General features: G+C 26.3%; 1 protein-coding gene across 1 annotated transcript in view; it reads left to right on the forward strand.

Moving 5' to 3' along the window:
- The first annotated feature begins 245 nt into the window (after nt 1-245).
- Dyrk2 (Dual-specificity tyrosine phosphorylation-regulated kinase 2) overlaps nt 246-16,356 on the forward strand; it is a 43,806-nt gene continuing 27,695 nt past the window's right edge. The window contains exons 1-4 of the mRNA XM_065501939.1: nt 246-456; nt 532-958; nt 1,521-1,690; nt 1,760-2,037. Of these exons, the coding sequence (XP_065358011.1) occupies nt 433-456; nt 532-958; nt 1,521-1,690; nt 1,760-2,037 (899 nt within the window). The 5' untranslated portion in view covers nt 246-432. The remainder of the gene's footprint in view (nt 457-531; nt 959-1,520; nt 1,691-1,759; nt 2,038-16,356) is intronic.

Raw genomic sequence — 16,356 nt, forward strand, 5'->3', positions numbered from 1 at the left:
ATGTTAAAAATAATTTTTAAGATTATTAGACTCAGCTTATTAAATGCTTTCTTAAAAATTAACATTAAAGCTTTACATAAAAGTAAAACAGATTTAATATTTAAGTCAAAACCTTTGGAAAATATTTAAATTTTTCAAAAGACTTGCCTTTGAATGAAAGCTAGAAAAAAGCTTTTAATAAAAACTCTAAATTCTATGCGAAACTAAATAAATAAAAATATTTTTTTTTAATTTTCTACTTTCAGCAATACGCACTTGTAGCAAACTCAACACCAATGAACGCGGTTCCGGTAACTTTTAAACCACAATCTTACAAAACCAATTAAATAACAATAATTTAAAAAAAAACCTAAAATTATTCTACAAGAATATTAAACTAAACAGCAAAAATAAAGCTGGAAATTTAGAAGGAAATAGTAAAATAAAAGCAAAATGTTGGATCGATGTGAAATGCCGGTAAGTACAACAAATAAGAATGCCCTTGAGTAACTTTTTTGAATAATCTGTTTTCCTCTCTCTCGCTCTTTCTAGGTTCAGATCGACAACGACAAATGTCGTCGCGATCGTGATACCCGTCTCTCAAATCCACGCCTTGACTTACCGCCACTCTGCAATGTTGGCAGTACACGAGGCTCTTCACGCAATCATCATCATTCGATTGGCCATCATCATGCAACATCACTGCAACAGCAGCAGCTGCAGCAGCAACAACAACAAACCACCAACACAAATCTACACAATCGCAGTCCATCGAATGGCAATAATATCAATAGCATCATTAATAATAATAACAACATCAACAATAATTTGGGATCGCCCGTATCCTCCAATACAGTGTCCTCGCATGGCAATTCGTCGAGTGGTGAGAGAGGCTCATCGACCAAGTCTAACAGCAGTACGGGTAGTGGCAATTCAGGCAGAGATGAAATGAAATGTATAACACCAATGACGCCATCAGGTAGGTTATTTTAAAATTAAATTGTATTTAAAGCCCCAATGTAGGCTGTAGTTTTAATTTGTTTGGAGGTGGCTAAAAGTATGCTTTAGAAATTTTCGAAAAACTTTCCATGTGTTTTAATTATGTTGACTTTTCCTTAAACAAATTCCAACGGAAACTCTCTGTTGGTTTATTCTCCCCCTGCTGGGAAATAAGGTCAAGGTTGAGTTTGTGTTATTTTTTTGGTGGAATCTCAACATTAAACAAATATACCTGCTGCACTTAACAGAGACAGAGAGAGAAAGAGAGTGAATGAATGAGTGCTTTACAAATACAGGAAAATGTGAATGCTTTTAAACAAAATGTCAAGTATTAATTAGGCGAATTTTTATTTAATTTAAAACAGCAAATAATATAAATACGCTACAAAAAATAATTACAAAACTTAAATTAAATTAAATAAAACAGAAAAAAGCAAAGCATACTTATGGTCTAACCGCACAAAAGTATTCTATATAAATAGTTTATATTATTTACACTTTACGATTTTGTGTTGTGCTTTTTTTTTGTGAATATATTTTAGAGCTGGTTAAAAAATACAGCAATTATTTGACTGACATGGAATTTGAGGAACTTAGAGTGTATAAGGAAATCTGGTATTTTGGACAAAATGCCAATAAGAATTATTCCAACAAAGTGTCTGCATCCACCACCAATTCGGGCTATGACGATGAGAATGGAAATTATAAAATTGTAAGTAAATACATTTTAGAAACTTTTTTTCAAAGTTTTTCTTAAATTTTGGACTTAATTTTTCTTTAGATTGAACATGATCATATTGCTTTCCGTTATGAAATTCTGGAAATCATTGGCAAGGGCAGCTTTGGCCAAGTTATACGCGCTGTGGATCATAAGACGAATACCCATGTGGCTATTAAAATCATACGCAATAAGAAACGTTTCTTAAATCAGGCTGTCGTTGAATTGAATATATTGGATGAGCTGCGCGAAAAGGATGCCGATGGATCTCATAATGTTATACATATGTTGGATTATATGTATTTTAGGAAACATTTGTGCATTACATTTGAATTGATGAGGTAAGTTTATAGTTTAAGTAATGTCAGAATATAATAGAGAAGAGAATTACAAAAAGAGCTAAAAATATAACCTCAAAGCTTTAAAAATACTTGTTATGGTCCTTCGAACTTTCAGTTATCAAAAAGAGATAAAACAATCTACCTATTTTCTGCTATTTAATATACTATATCAGTTTTCAATTACAGTTTAAAATAAATGTCTCTAAAATTTCAAAACAAAATGAAAAATGGTCCTTCGAACCCTACAATTATACAAACAAGGCGCTCGATAACTTTTTCTATAGCAAACAAACCTCTGGACAAATTAGAGACTAAAGTCTCTAGATAATCATTTCAATAGAAAAAAATAAGACCAACATTTCCGAATTAAAAAGTTTCTATGCAAACTTTTGTCTTCAGACAAACTCTTCCAAAAGTCTCTAAATAAAAAACAAATTTTTAAGAAAAGTTTTCTATAGAAAAAAGTTTCTAGACAAATGAAATCTAGTCTTTTCTATAGAATAAAGACTTTAGAGAAACTTTTCCATAGAATATGGTCTCTAGATAAGCTTTTTCCAGAAAAAAGTAGACAAACTTTTCTATAAAAAAGGTCTCTAGACAAACTTTTCTATAAAAAAGGTCTCTAGACAAACTTTTCTATAAAAAAGGTCTCTAGACAAACTTTTCTATAGAAAAGTCTCTAGACAAACTTTTCTATAGAAAAGTCTCTAGACAAACTTTTCTATAGAAAAGTCTCTAGACAAACTTTTCTATAGAAAAGTCTCTAGACAAACTTTTCTATAGAAAAGTCTCTAGACAAACTTTTCTATAAAAAGTCTCTAGACAAACTTTTCTATAAAAAGTCTGTAGACAAACTTTTCTATAGAAAAGTCTCTAGACAAACTTTTCTATAGAAAAGTTTCTAGACAAACTTTTCTATAGAAAAGTCTCTAGACAAACTTTTCTATAGAAAAGTCTCTAGACAAACTTTTCTATAAAAAAGTCTCTAGACAAACTTTTCTATAAAAAAGTCTCTAGACAAACTTTTCTATGGAAAAGTCTCTAGACAAACGTTTCTATGGAAAAGTCTCTAGACAAACTTTTCTATAGAAAAGTCTCTAGACAAACTTTTCTATAGAAAAGTCTCTAGACAAACTTTTCTATAGAAAAGTCTCTAGACAAACTTTTCTATAGAAAAGTCTCTAGACAAACTTTTCTATAGAAAAGTCTCTAGACAAACTTTTCTATAGAAAAGTCTCTAGACAAACTTTTCTATAGAAAAGTCTCTAGACAAACTTTTCTATAGAAAAGTCTCTAGACAAACTTTTCTATAGAAAAGTCTCTAGACAAACTTTTCTATAGAAAAGTCTCTAGACAAACTTTTCTATAGAAAAGTCTCTAGACAAACTTTTCTATAGAAAAGTCTCTAGACAAACTTTTCTATAGAAAAGTCTCTAGACAAACTTTTCTATAGAAAAGTCTCTAGACAAACTTTTCTATAGAAAAGTCTCTAGACAAACTTTTCTATAGAAAAGTCTCTAGACAAACTTTTCTATAGAAAAGTCTCTAGACAAACTTTTCTAGACAAACTTTTCTATAGAAAAGTCTCTAGACAAACTTTTCTATAGAAAAGTCTCTAGACAAACTTTTCTATAGAAAAGTCTCTAGACAAACTTTTCTATAGAAAAGTCTCTAGACAAACTTTTCTATAGAAAAGTCTCTAGACAAACTTTTCTATAGAAAAGTCTCTAGACAAACTTTTCTATAGAAAAGTCTCTAGACAAACTTTTCTATAGAAAAGTCTCTAGACAAACTTTTCTATAGAAAAGTCTCTAGACAAACTTTTCTATAGAAAAGTCTCTAGACAAACTTTTCTATAGAAAAGTCTCTAGACAAACTTTTCTATAGAAAAGTCTCTAGTAAAACTCTTCTATCAAAAAAGTCTCTAGTAAAACTCTTCTATCAAAAAAGTCTCTAAACAAACATTTCTATTAAAAAAGTCTCTAGACAAACTTTTTATTAAAAAAAACTTTTCTAAAGAAAAGTCTTTAGGCAAATTTGTCTATAGAAAAGTATCTATACAAACTGTTCTATAGAAAAGTCTTTAGTTATTATAGAAACATCTCTAAACAAACTTTTCTATAGAAAAATTCTCTTAAAAAATATATATTATGGTCCTTCGAATATCGAACTCTGTTAATTAGTTTTCCATTTAATTTCCATAATATTTAAAATCCTTTAGATATTTTTTCTGCTTAAAATATTTGCTAGTTTCGTACATTTTATTGAAATCCCTTACAAACCCAAAAAGCAATAACAAATCGTCTAAATGTCATAATATGCCAATAAAAGAACAACAAATAACTACCAACATCACTGCACAAACTTATACTAAATAATATAAATCAATAGAAAATGGTAACAGACATGCAGGGTTTATTTGTTACCCCCTCGAACCTTTGGCTGACTGCAGTCTACCATGTTTTTTTTTAGTTTCACTCCCTTGTTACATTATTATTATAATAATATTAAATCTGCATTATGCCATAAAAAAAACACAAAACAGAAAAAGGCCCAAAAACATGCATTTCTAATAGATTGATATCAAAACAACGACAATAACAAACATTTGTAATGAAAATATAATGTAATGCATGCATGAACTTGAATTCAAAACGCGGGTAGTCATCGTTTACATTGTGGTTGCGATGAGGAAAGGGTTTGAGGATAGTGGAAGTTGGGTTGCAATTGTAGTGGCATTAAGTTGTTCATAATTTTATGGAGGGTTGGGAAGGGGAGACTATTTGTGGGTTGTAGTATAAACTTATTTATGGACTAATTTGATTTGTGTAATATTTAGCAAAAATATCTCAGGATTACACCATTTGACGAAGAAAAAAGTTTACTTTTCAATGGAAAATTCTCTAGAGAAACTTTTATACAAAAAAGTCTCTTGACAAACTTCAGAAACTTTTCTATAGAAAATTCTCTAGACAAAATTTTCTATAGAAAAGTCTTCTGACAAACTTTTCTACAGAAAAGTCTCTTCACAAACTTTTCTACAGAAAAGTCTCTTGACAAACTTTTCTATAGAAAAGTCTCTTGACAAACTTTTTTATAGAAAAGTCTCTTGGCCAACTTTTCTAAATAAAAAAGTCTTGTAGACAAAATTTTCTATAGAAAATCTCCTGACAAAATTTTCTATAGAAAAGTCTCCTGACAAAATTTTCTATAGAAAAGTCTCCTGACAAACTTTTCTATAGAAAAGTATCTATAAAAACTTTTCTATAGAAAAGTCTCTAGACAAACTTTTCTATAGAAAAGTCTCTTGACAAACTTTTCTATAAAAAAGTCTCTAGAGAAACTTTTCTATAGACAAAAGTCTCTAGAGAAACATTTCTATAGACAAAAGTCTCTAGAGAAACTTTTCTATAGACAAAAGTCTCTTAACAAACTTCGCTATAGAAAAGTCTCTTAACAAACTTTTCTGTAGAAAAAACTCTAAACAAACTTTTCAATAGAAAAGTCTCTAAACAAACTTTGCTATAGAAAAGTCTCTTAACAAACTTTTATATAGAAAAGTCTCTAAACAAACTTTGCTATAGAAAAAGTCTCTAAACAAACTTTGCTATAGAAAAAGTCTCTTGACAAACTTTTCTATAGAAAAGTCTCTAGACAAACTTTTCTATAGAAAAAGTCTCTAAACAAACTTTGCTATAGAAAAAGTCTCTTGACAAACTTTTCTATAGAAAAGTCTCTTGACAAACTTTTCTATAGAAAAGTCTCTTGACAAACTTTTCTATAGAAAAGTCTCTTGACAAACTTTTCTATAGAAAAGTCTCTAGACAAACTTTTCTATAGAAAAGTCTCTAGAAACACTTTTTTTTGTAGAAAAGTCTCTAGACAAACTTTTCTATAGAAAAGTCTCTAGAAAAACTTTTCTATAGAAAGGTCTCTTGACAAACTTTTCTATAGAAAAGTCTCTAGACAAACTTTTCTATAGAAAAGTCTCTGAACAAACTTTTCTATAGAAAAGTCTCTTGACAAACTTTTCTATAGAAAGGTCTCTTGACAAACTTTTCTATAGAAAGGTCTCTTGACAAACTTTTCTATAGAAAAGTCTCTAGACAAACTTTTCTATAGAAAAGTCTCTAGAAAAACTTTTTTTTGTAGAAAAGTCTCTAGACAAACTTTTCTATAGAAAAGTCTCTAGAAAAACTTTTTTTTGTAGAAAAGTCTCTAGACAAACTTTTCTATAGAAAAGTTTCTAGACAAACTTTTCTATAGAAAAGTCTCTTGACAAACTTTTCTATAGAAAAGTCTCTTGACAAACTTTTCTATAGAAAAGTCTCTTGACAAACTTTTCTATAGAAAAGTCTCTTGACAAACTTTTCTATAGAAAAGTCTCTTGACAAACTTTTCTATAGAAAAGTCTCTTGACAAACTTTTCTATAGAAAAGTCTCTTGACAAACTTTTCTATAGAAAAGTCTCTTGACAAACTTTTCTATAGAAAAGTCTCTAGACAAACTTTTCTATAGAAAAGTCTCTAGAAACACTTTTTTTTGTAGAAAAGTCTCTAGACAAACTTTTCTATAGAAAAGTATCTAGAAAAACTTTTTTTTGTAGAAAAGTCTCTAGACAAACTTTTCTATAGAAAAGTCTCTAGAAAAACTTTTTTTTGTAGCAAAGTCTCTAGACAAACTTTTCTATAGAAAAGTCTCTTGACAAACTTTTCTATAGAAAAGTCTCTAGACAAACTTTTCTATAGAAAAGTCTCTTGACAAACTTTCCTATAGAAAAGTCTCTTGACAAACTTTTCTATAAAAAAAGTCTCTAGAGAAACTTTTCTATAAACAAAAGTCTCTAGAGAAACATTCCTATAGATAAAAGTCTCTAGGGAAACTTTTCTATAGACAAAAGTCTCTTAACAAACTTTTCTATAGAAAAGTCTCTAGACAAACTTTTCTATATAGCCTAGAAATAGGCAACATTTATTTAAAACAAAAATATTTAGCATTTAAACCTTGCTTTTTCTATACAAATTTCTTATAAATAATATTAAACTAATTTAAATAATCATAATTTCTTAGGCAAACACTATTAGCCCTGTCATTTAGCTTTAAAAGGAAAGGGTTAACTACCCCATAAACGTTCAACGACATGCAAGTTCAAATTCTAACATGTTTTTGAATTTTTCTTTGGGCTTATGCCGGTTTTTCGGTTTAAAAACGATATAAAAAAACCATAACAGAATTATGACGTTAAAGCCAAATATATATGAATTAAATAGAATACAATAGAATTCTTACATACTATAACTATAAACCCCTTAGAGATATGCTATACATTTTGTTTGTTTGTTAGCTAAATAGTTAAATATTTGCAGTATTGGTTTTGGTTAAGTTGCAAACAACAAAATGCTTTTTTCCAGCTTAAGGTTAAGTTCAGTAAAATTAACAATGAACACAAGTTTTTTAGTTTTTTTTGTTTACAGTTGATTGTTTGGGTTTTGTTTTTATACAATTATACACCTACTTTATGGATCAAATAATTGAAAATACCTTCTTTGTTGTGTTTTGTTGTGGCTGTCTATTTTAAGGAGAAATTAAATTCAAGGTTGTGGCCATAAAAAACAAACAAAAAATGTAAACAAATCTATAAATTCTTGGTTATTAGCTAAATAGATTCTGATTAAAATTAAAAACAAAAGTTTCATGAACTTTCTAAATAGTTTCTTTAACCCAGAAATTACAAAAAAATCAAGCAATTGTCTAGCCAATATTTTTGTGTTAAACAATTTCTATTTTACGTGAATTCCTGTGTTTTTCTCTTAACAAATTTTCTTTTCTTTGGTTTTCAAAATATTATTTTCTATGATCCCCTAAAGTATACTTTAAATATTTGTTTTTGTTTAACATTACAAAGTATGCTGTTGTTTTCCATTAAAACCTTGCAATATACTTTTAAAACATTTTCATTTCTTTAGCTATTTTTTTTTCTTACAACTTTTCCTCATTGACAATGTGGTAATTTATGGGTCTGCTAGAAATTTTTTTTTCCTTTTTACGTGAAAGTACACAACAAAACTTCAAGAAATTACAATTTTATATTTTTGCATAAAATTAATGAGAACTTTAAGGCTTAAAATATATACATTATTATATTTAAAAAAAAGCAAAATAAAATTGTAAAACAAGGAATAGCAAAAGTTTGAGCTTTTCTTTCAAAATGTAAAAAATAAACTTTAAACGGAAAATTGCAAACATTGATTCTATTTGATGTAGAATGCATAATATCTTCTTGTTAGAAAGTTTTATAGAAAAATTTATGATGATAATAATTTATGTATGAAAATATATAGAAAACTTTAGTTGTTGTCTTTACTTTTTATAAATTTTTTGTATGAAGAAAAAGTGCATAAATAGATATACAACAGAAACATTTTTAACTTAAGCCTAGAAGTATGCAAAGTTAACTAAAAATTATAAAAAAAAATATTTAAAAAATCGACAAATATAGAATCTTTTTTATACTACTTTTTCCGACAAACTGTTTTATAGAAAAATTCTCTTGACAAACTCTTCTATGAAAAAAATCTCTTGACTAATTATTCTACTAAAAAAAGTCTCTTGATAAACTTTTCTATAGAAAATGCTTTTGATAAACTTTTCTATAGAAAAGTCTCTTGATAAACTTTTCTATAGAAAAGTCTCTTGATAAACTTTTCTATAGAAAAGTCTCTCGATAAACTTTTCTATAGAAAAATCTCTCGATAAACTTTTCTATAGAAAAGTCTCTTGATAAACTTTTCTATAGAAAAGTCTCTTGATAAACTTTTCTATAGAAAAGTCTCTTGATAAACTTTTCTATAGAAAAGTCTCTTGATAAACTTTTCTATAGAAAAGTCTCTTGATAAACTTTTCTATAGAAAAGTCTCTTGATAAACTTTTCTATAGAAAAGTCTCTTGATAAACTTTTCTATAGAAAAGTCTCTTGATAAACTTTTCTATAGAAAAGTCTCTTGATAAACTTTTCTATAGAAAAGTCTCTTGATAAACTTTTCTATAGAAAAGTCTCTTGATAAACTTTTCTATAGAAAAGTCTCTCGATAAACTTTTCTATAGAAAAGTCTCTTGATAAACTTTTCTATAGAAAAGTCTCTTGATAAACTTTTCTATAGAAAAGTCTCTTGATAAACTTTTCTATAGAAAAGTCTCTTGATAAACTTTTCTATAGAAAAGTCTCTTGATAAACTTTTCTATAGAAAAGTCTCTTGACAAACTTTTCTATAGAGAAAAGTCTCTTGATAAACTTTTCTATAGAGAAAAGTCTCTTGATAAACTTTTCTATAGAGAAAAGTCTCTTGATAAACTTTTCTATAGAGAAAAGTCTCTTGATAAACTTTTCTATAGAGAAAAGTCTCTTGATAAACTTTTCTATAGAGAAAAGTCTATTGATAAACTTTTCTATAGAGAAAAGTCTCTTGATAAACTTTTCTATAGAGAAAAGTCTCTTGATAAACTTTTCTATAGAGAAAAGTCTCTTGATAAACTTTTCTATAGAGAAAAGTCTCTTGATAAACTTTTCTATAGAGAAAAGTCTCTTGATAAACTTTTCTATAGAGAAAAGTCTCTTGATAAACTTTTCTATAGAGAAAAGTCTCTTGATAAACTTTTCTATAGAGAAAAGTCTCTTGATAAACTTTTCTATAGAGAAAAGTCTCTTGATAAACTTTTCTATAGAAAAAAGTCTCTTGACAAACTTTTCTATAGAAAAGTCTCTTGACAAACTTTTCTATAGAAAAGTCTCTTGATAAACTTTTCTATAGAAAAGTCTCTTGATAAACTTTTCTATAGAAAAGTCTCTTGATAAACTTTTCTATAGAAAAGTCTCTTGATAAACTTCTCTATAGAAAAGTCTCTTGATAAACTTTTCTATAGAAAATTCTATAGGAAAAAGTCTTTACACATATATTTCTATAGAAAAAATATCTGTAGTTACACTTACTTATATTCTTCCAAACTTCATAGATTTTTCTATAGCCATTCATTTTTATCCATTTAAATAGGCGTGTTTTGTGCCAAATGGCACGAGTTGTCATGCTTCCTTTATAAATTTTTTTATTTGAAAATCCTTTTCAATCAAACTTAATACAAATTTATGTAATTTTATTAAAGATCACAGAACAACTCACCCACAAATCAGAAATAAGAACAAAAAAAATTATGGCGAAACACCCACTACATCATATTATATTTAAGTTTTTTTTGCAAATGACAACAACATAAATACCATAATCATAAAAACAACAGCAGCAAATTGTACTAATAACAAAAACAATAATCAACTGAAATTTATCCAGCTTAAATTACCAACAGCAATAATAAAAAAATACTGAACAAAAGTTTAACACATATTTTTATCACATTAAACACATATTTTGTCATAATGCAAAGCATACATTTAGGCTGTTCATAAAGCCAATTACAACAGTGTGATACAAAGAGTATAATAATGAAAATTTATGGTTTTAACATTAGGCGCTTTCATAGAAATTTAGTAAAGAATTTGTATTACCCAAGAAGAAACATGTGTTACAAGAATTTGTCAGTTAAAGTTAAAGGAAAGGGGGAAAAATAGCTCAGAAACTTCAAAATATACTTCTGTATTAAAATAAACTTTGTTTTGCTAACAATCTTATTGAAAATGTTGACGTCTTATAAGAATCAATGAAAAATAGTGTCTAGAGCTGTGGTCTAATAAATTACCTTACTTTAAATGAAAACCAAATTGATGAGCCTACTTTTAGGCGCTAAAAATTGTAAATATTTGTTTTGGTCTTTCGTAAAATATTGTGTTGTTTTTTTCCTTTTCATGCTTAATATTTATGTGCTGCTGCATCTCTTAAATGTGTATGGAAATTTCATAAATGGGCGGTACCAAATGAACATGACATTAAATATTACTAGTTTGTATACATTTCCAGCAACATTACAAACCCAATCGCCTACATCTGACCTCATAATAAAAATAAAGAAAAATAGCAAAAAAATATTAAAACTTGGTTGAAGGAAAAATTGATTTCTTAAGGTAAATAATAGGCCTTTTAACAGAGAAATAAAAATTATTTTATCCAAAGGCTGGTCTCTAAAAGTCTCGGGAAAAAATTTCTAAAGAAAAAAGACCTTGGCAAACTTTTCTAAAGAAAAAAGTCTCTTGATAAACTTTTCTATAGAAAAAAGTCTCTTAACAAACTTTTCTATAGAAAATATTCTCTTAATAAACTTTTCTATACAAAATAAGTCTCTTAATAGACTTTTCTATACAAAAAAAGTCTCTTGATAAACTTTTCTATATAAAAAGTGTCTTGAACAACTTTTCTATAGAAAAATTCTCTTAACAATCTTTTCTATAGAAAAAATTCTCTTAACAAACTTTTCTATAGAAAAAAGTCTCTTGACAAACTTTTCTATAGAAAAAAGTCTCTTAATAAACTTTTCTATAGAAAAAAGTCTCTTAATAAACTTTTCTATACAAAAAAGTGTCTTGACAAACTTTTCTATAGAAAAAATAGCTTGACAAACTTTTCTATAGACAAAATAGCTTGACAAACTTTTTTCAAGAGACTTTTTTCTATAGAAAAAAGTCTCTTTGTATAGAAAAGTTTATCAAGAGACTTTTTTCTATAGAAAAGTTTGTTAAGAGACTTTTTTCTATAGAAAAGTTTATCAAAAGACTTTTTTTGTATAGAAAAGTTTATCAAGAGACTTTTTTCTATAGAAAGTTTGTTAAGAGACTTTTTTCTATAGAAAGAGACTTTTTCTATAAGTTTGTCAAGACACTTTTTGTTATATAGAAAAGTATATTAAGAGACTTATTTTTTTCTATAGAAAAGTCTCTTGACAAACTTTTTTTCTATAGAAAAAAGTCTCTTGACAAACTTTTTTTCTATAGAAAAAAGTCTCTTGACAAACTTTTTTTCTATAGAAAAAAGTCTCTTGACAAACTTTTTTTCTATAGAAAAAAGTCTCTTGACAAACTTTTTTTCTATAGAAAAAAGTCTCTTGACAAACTTTTTTTCTATAGAAAAAAGTCTCTTGACAAACTTTTTTTCTATAGAAAAAAGTCTCTTGACAAACTTTTTTTCTATAGAAAAAAGTCTCTTGACAAACTTTTTTTCTATAGAAAAAAGTCTCTTGACAAACTTTTTTTCTATAGAAAAAAGTCTCTTGACAAACTTTTTTTCTATAGAAAAAAGTCTCTTGACAAACTTTTTTTCTATAGAAAAAAGTCTCTTGACAAACTTTTTTTCTATAGAAAAAAAAGTCTCTTGACAAACTTTTTTTCTATAGAAAAAAGTCTCTTGACAAACTTTTTTTCTATAGAAAAAAAAGTCTCTTGACAAACTTTTTTTCTATAGAAAAAAAAGTCTCTTGACAAACTTTTTTTCTATAGAAAAAAAAGTCTCTTGACAAACTTTTTTTCTATAGAAAAAAAAGTCTCTTGACAAACTTTTTTTCTATAGAAAAAAAAGTCTCTTGACAAACTTTTTTTCTATAGAAAAAAAAGTCTCTTGACAAACTTTTTTTCTATAGAAAAAAAAGTCTCTTGACAAACTTTTTTTCTATAGAAAAAAAAGTCTCTTGACAAACTTTTTTTCTATAGAAAAAAAAGTCTCTTGACAAACTTTTTTTCTATAGAAAAAAAAGTCTCTTGACAAACTTTTTTTCTATAGAAAAAAAAGTCTCTTGACAAACTTTTTTTCTATAGAAAAAAAAGTCTCTTGGTAAACATTTCTAAAAAAGAAAAGTTCTTGTAGACAAGCTTTCTATAGAAAAAAGACTTGCAGACAGACTTTTCTATAGAAAAAAGTTTGTTGACAAATTCAAAATATTTTTGTTATTTTTTTTTTTATTTTTGTCTCCTTTAAGCTAAAAATAAATGATTTTCATTATTTATTCACTTTCAATATTTTACCCTTTCTCTTAGCCAATTAAATCCGATTTTTTTGTGCATATTTATAGTTCCCTTAGCTTTTAGCCGAAAAAAAATCATTTCTGCTGCTACTTTTTTTGTGCAGCAGTGGCCATAATATTTGAGTTTATGGTCAACACTTTACTACAATGACCATTTACTAGATCAAACATGCTCTAGCATGCATGACACCACAATCGTGCTGGCAATACACATATAGCTAGACAGAAATATATGTACCTACATGCATACAATGGTATATAATGGGAATCGGGTAATAGTATAAGTATTTTAAGACCAGGTATACAGACATATGTATGATAATATAAGCCACAACACATAAGCCAATCTACGACAACAATGGCAAAAATGACACAATAAACATGGTGTTTTACTACACATAAAAAAATTCAAATAAAGGTGGAAGTACACTTAATACTTTAAAGACCGATACAAAGGGGATTAAATTGAATACAATAACATTTTGTTTAATATTTTATATATTTAAGCTTAAGAAAATGTTTTAAAAAATAAAAATGTATGAGTTTTAAATTAGTTTTTGTTTATTTATTGAAATTTTGGTAAATTTTCTAAATTACACAAATTTTGAAAAAATTCCCTTTTTGGGAATTTTTTATTTTTGTAGGAATTTAAAAGCAAATGTTTATTTTGAAGTTTTAAGATAGTTTTCGTTCCTTTGTTGCAGTTTTGATAAATTTTCGAAATTACACAAATTTTGAAAAAATTCCCTTATTGGGGATTTTTTTTATTTTAGTAGGAATTTAAAAAAAAATGATAATTTTGTAATTCTAAGTCAGTTTTTGTTGAAATTTTGATAAATTTTCTAAATTCCACAAATATTGAAAAAAATTCCCTTATTGGGGATTTATTTTATTTTTGTAGGAATTTAGAAAAAAATTTATATTTTAACTAGTTTTAGTTCCTTTGTTGCAATTTTGATAAATTTTCGAAATTACACAAATTTTGAAAAAATTCCCTTATTGGGGATTTTTTTTATTTTAGTAGGAATTTAAAAGAAAATGTTTATTTTGAGGTTTTAAGTTAATTTTTGTTCCTTTGTTTCAATTTTGATAAATTTTCGAAATTACACAAATTTTGAAAAAATTCCCTTATTGGGGATTTTTTTTATTTTTGTAGGAATTTAAAAGAAAATGAAGTTTTAAAATAGTTTTTGTTCCTTTGTTGGAATTTTGATAAATTTTCGAAATTACACAAATTTTGAAAAAAATCCCTTATGGGGGATTTATTTTATTTTTGTAGGAATTAAAAGAAAATGTTTATTTTGAAGTTTTAAATTAATTTTTGTTCCTTTGTTGCAATTTTGATAAATTTTCAAAATTACACAAATTTTGAAAAAATTCCCTTATTGGGGATTTTTTTATTTTTGTAGGAATTTAACAGAAAATGTTTATTTTTAGATTAAATTGAACTAGCTTAAATCCAAACAATAAATTTCAGTTAAATTGGGAAACAAAATCTAAATCTTTCTAAAAAATTACAAAATGTTCGTGTAAATTTGCCCAAAATAATACAAATTTTTTACTTTTTTTAAAGTTTTTGCTTAAAGAAATTTATTTAAAAACCTCAAATTTCGTTATTTCTTATAATTTTGAGAATTTTGTATAATTTCACCATTTTGAGAAAATGTCCCTTGGCAAATTTTTTATTTTCCCATAAATTTCCGTCAAAAGCTTATTTTATTTACTAAATTTAATATTGCCGAAAAAAATTTTGAAATATTTTTTTTGTTGTTTTAAACTTAAAATTAAATTCCATCTACAAATTTTGAGAAATTTTTAAATTATCCTCATTTCGAGAAAATTTCCCTTTTTGGGAAATTTTTTTATTCTTCTCAAATTTTAATAAAATGTAATTTTTCATTTATATTTTATCAAATAAAGCTTAGCTAAGGCAAATATTCACTAAATATCTGATGTAGAGCTTGAATAAGACATTTTTGAGAATTTTGCGGAAAAAATTTTTAAATATTTTTTTTTATTTTTCAATATTTTACTTACGAAAAATTTTATTTAAAACTTAAAATTCCTTATACCATCTTGTTAGGAGTTGCTGTTAGCAAATTTAAAGAAATTTTTAAAATTACCTTATCTTGAGAAAATTTCCTTTTTTGGGAAATTTTTAAATTTTACTCATATTTTTAAAAAACAATAGTTTTTCGTTTATATTTTATCAAATAATGCTAGCTAAAGCAAATATTTACAAAATTTTTTTGTAGAGCTTCTGGAATAAGAACATTTTTACAATTTTGTTTGAAAAATTATAAATATTTTTTTTTTTTTTGATTTTATAATATAATTTTAGACTTAAAATTTCCTAATATCATCTTATTTTAAGTTGTTGTTTACAAAATTAAAGAAAATTTCAAAATTATCTTATCTTGAGAAAATTTCCCTTTTTGGGAAATTTTTATTTTCGAGCAAAATTTAATAAAAATTAATTTAATGATTAAAACATTTTTGTAATTTTTTGAAAAAAAATTTAAATACTTTGTCTTTTTTAATATTTTATTTAAGGGAAATTTATTTGTAAACCTTATTTTTCTTAGTTTTAGTTGTTATTTCCAAATTTATGAAAATTTTCAAAATTACCCCACTTTGAGAAAATTTCCCCTTTTGGGAAATTTTTTATTTTCTCAAAAAATTTATTTTTCGTAAGAATTTTCATGCTTTTATACAAATTTCGAAAAAAAATTCAAAATTACCTCAATTTGAAAAATTTCCCTTTTTTGGGAAATTTTCAAACTATGCTGAAAATCAAAGAAAGTGAACATTTTTGTAAAACTAATACACATTTTTAACATTTGGTAACATTAAATTAAAATATCTTTCAGAATTTTTAAAAATTAACTTAGTTAACTCAGTCGTTGGTGTATTCTTTTATATTGAGCAGCAGTCCATATCTACATGTAGCTATAAAAAGCTGGTTTTTGTGTTGCTGTCATTTTTTTTGCACCATAATGTCAATATTTTTTCCTCTATATTTAGAAGTAAGGGGTGGCCATATTTATATTATTTTCAGCCCCTAAATTGAGAGCAAAACACTACAACACTTGCAAAAAGTCTACAAAAAAAAAAACAGCAGAGACAACGACAACAAATCTAGGTTATTGTGCAAATTGCCAGTACTTTAGTAGGTTTGTTAACGATTTGCAAGGAAGCAAATAACAAATAAGAAAAAAAGTACAAAACTATCTACAACTATCAGATAAATATTTACAATGTTGACCTATTGACATTCTTAAATGTATAGCAAAAAAGACCACCAAGAAAAAATAAATTTTATTACCTTTATAGAAATTTTGTATTGAATACATAACAATATTG

Source organism: Calliphora vicina, chromosome 2 (assembly GCF_958450345.1).
Source record: "Calliphora vicina chromosome 2, idCalVici1.1, whole genome shotgun sequence".
NCBI lineage: Eukaryota > Metazoa > Arthropoda > Insecta > Diptera > Calliphoridae > Calliphora > Calliphora vicina.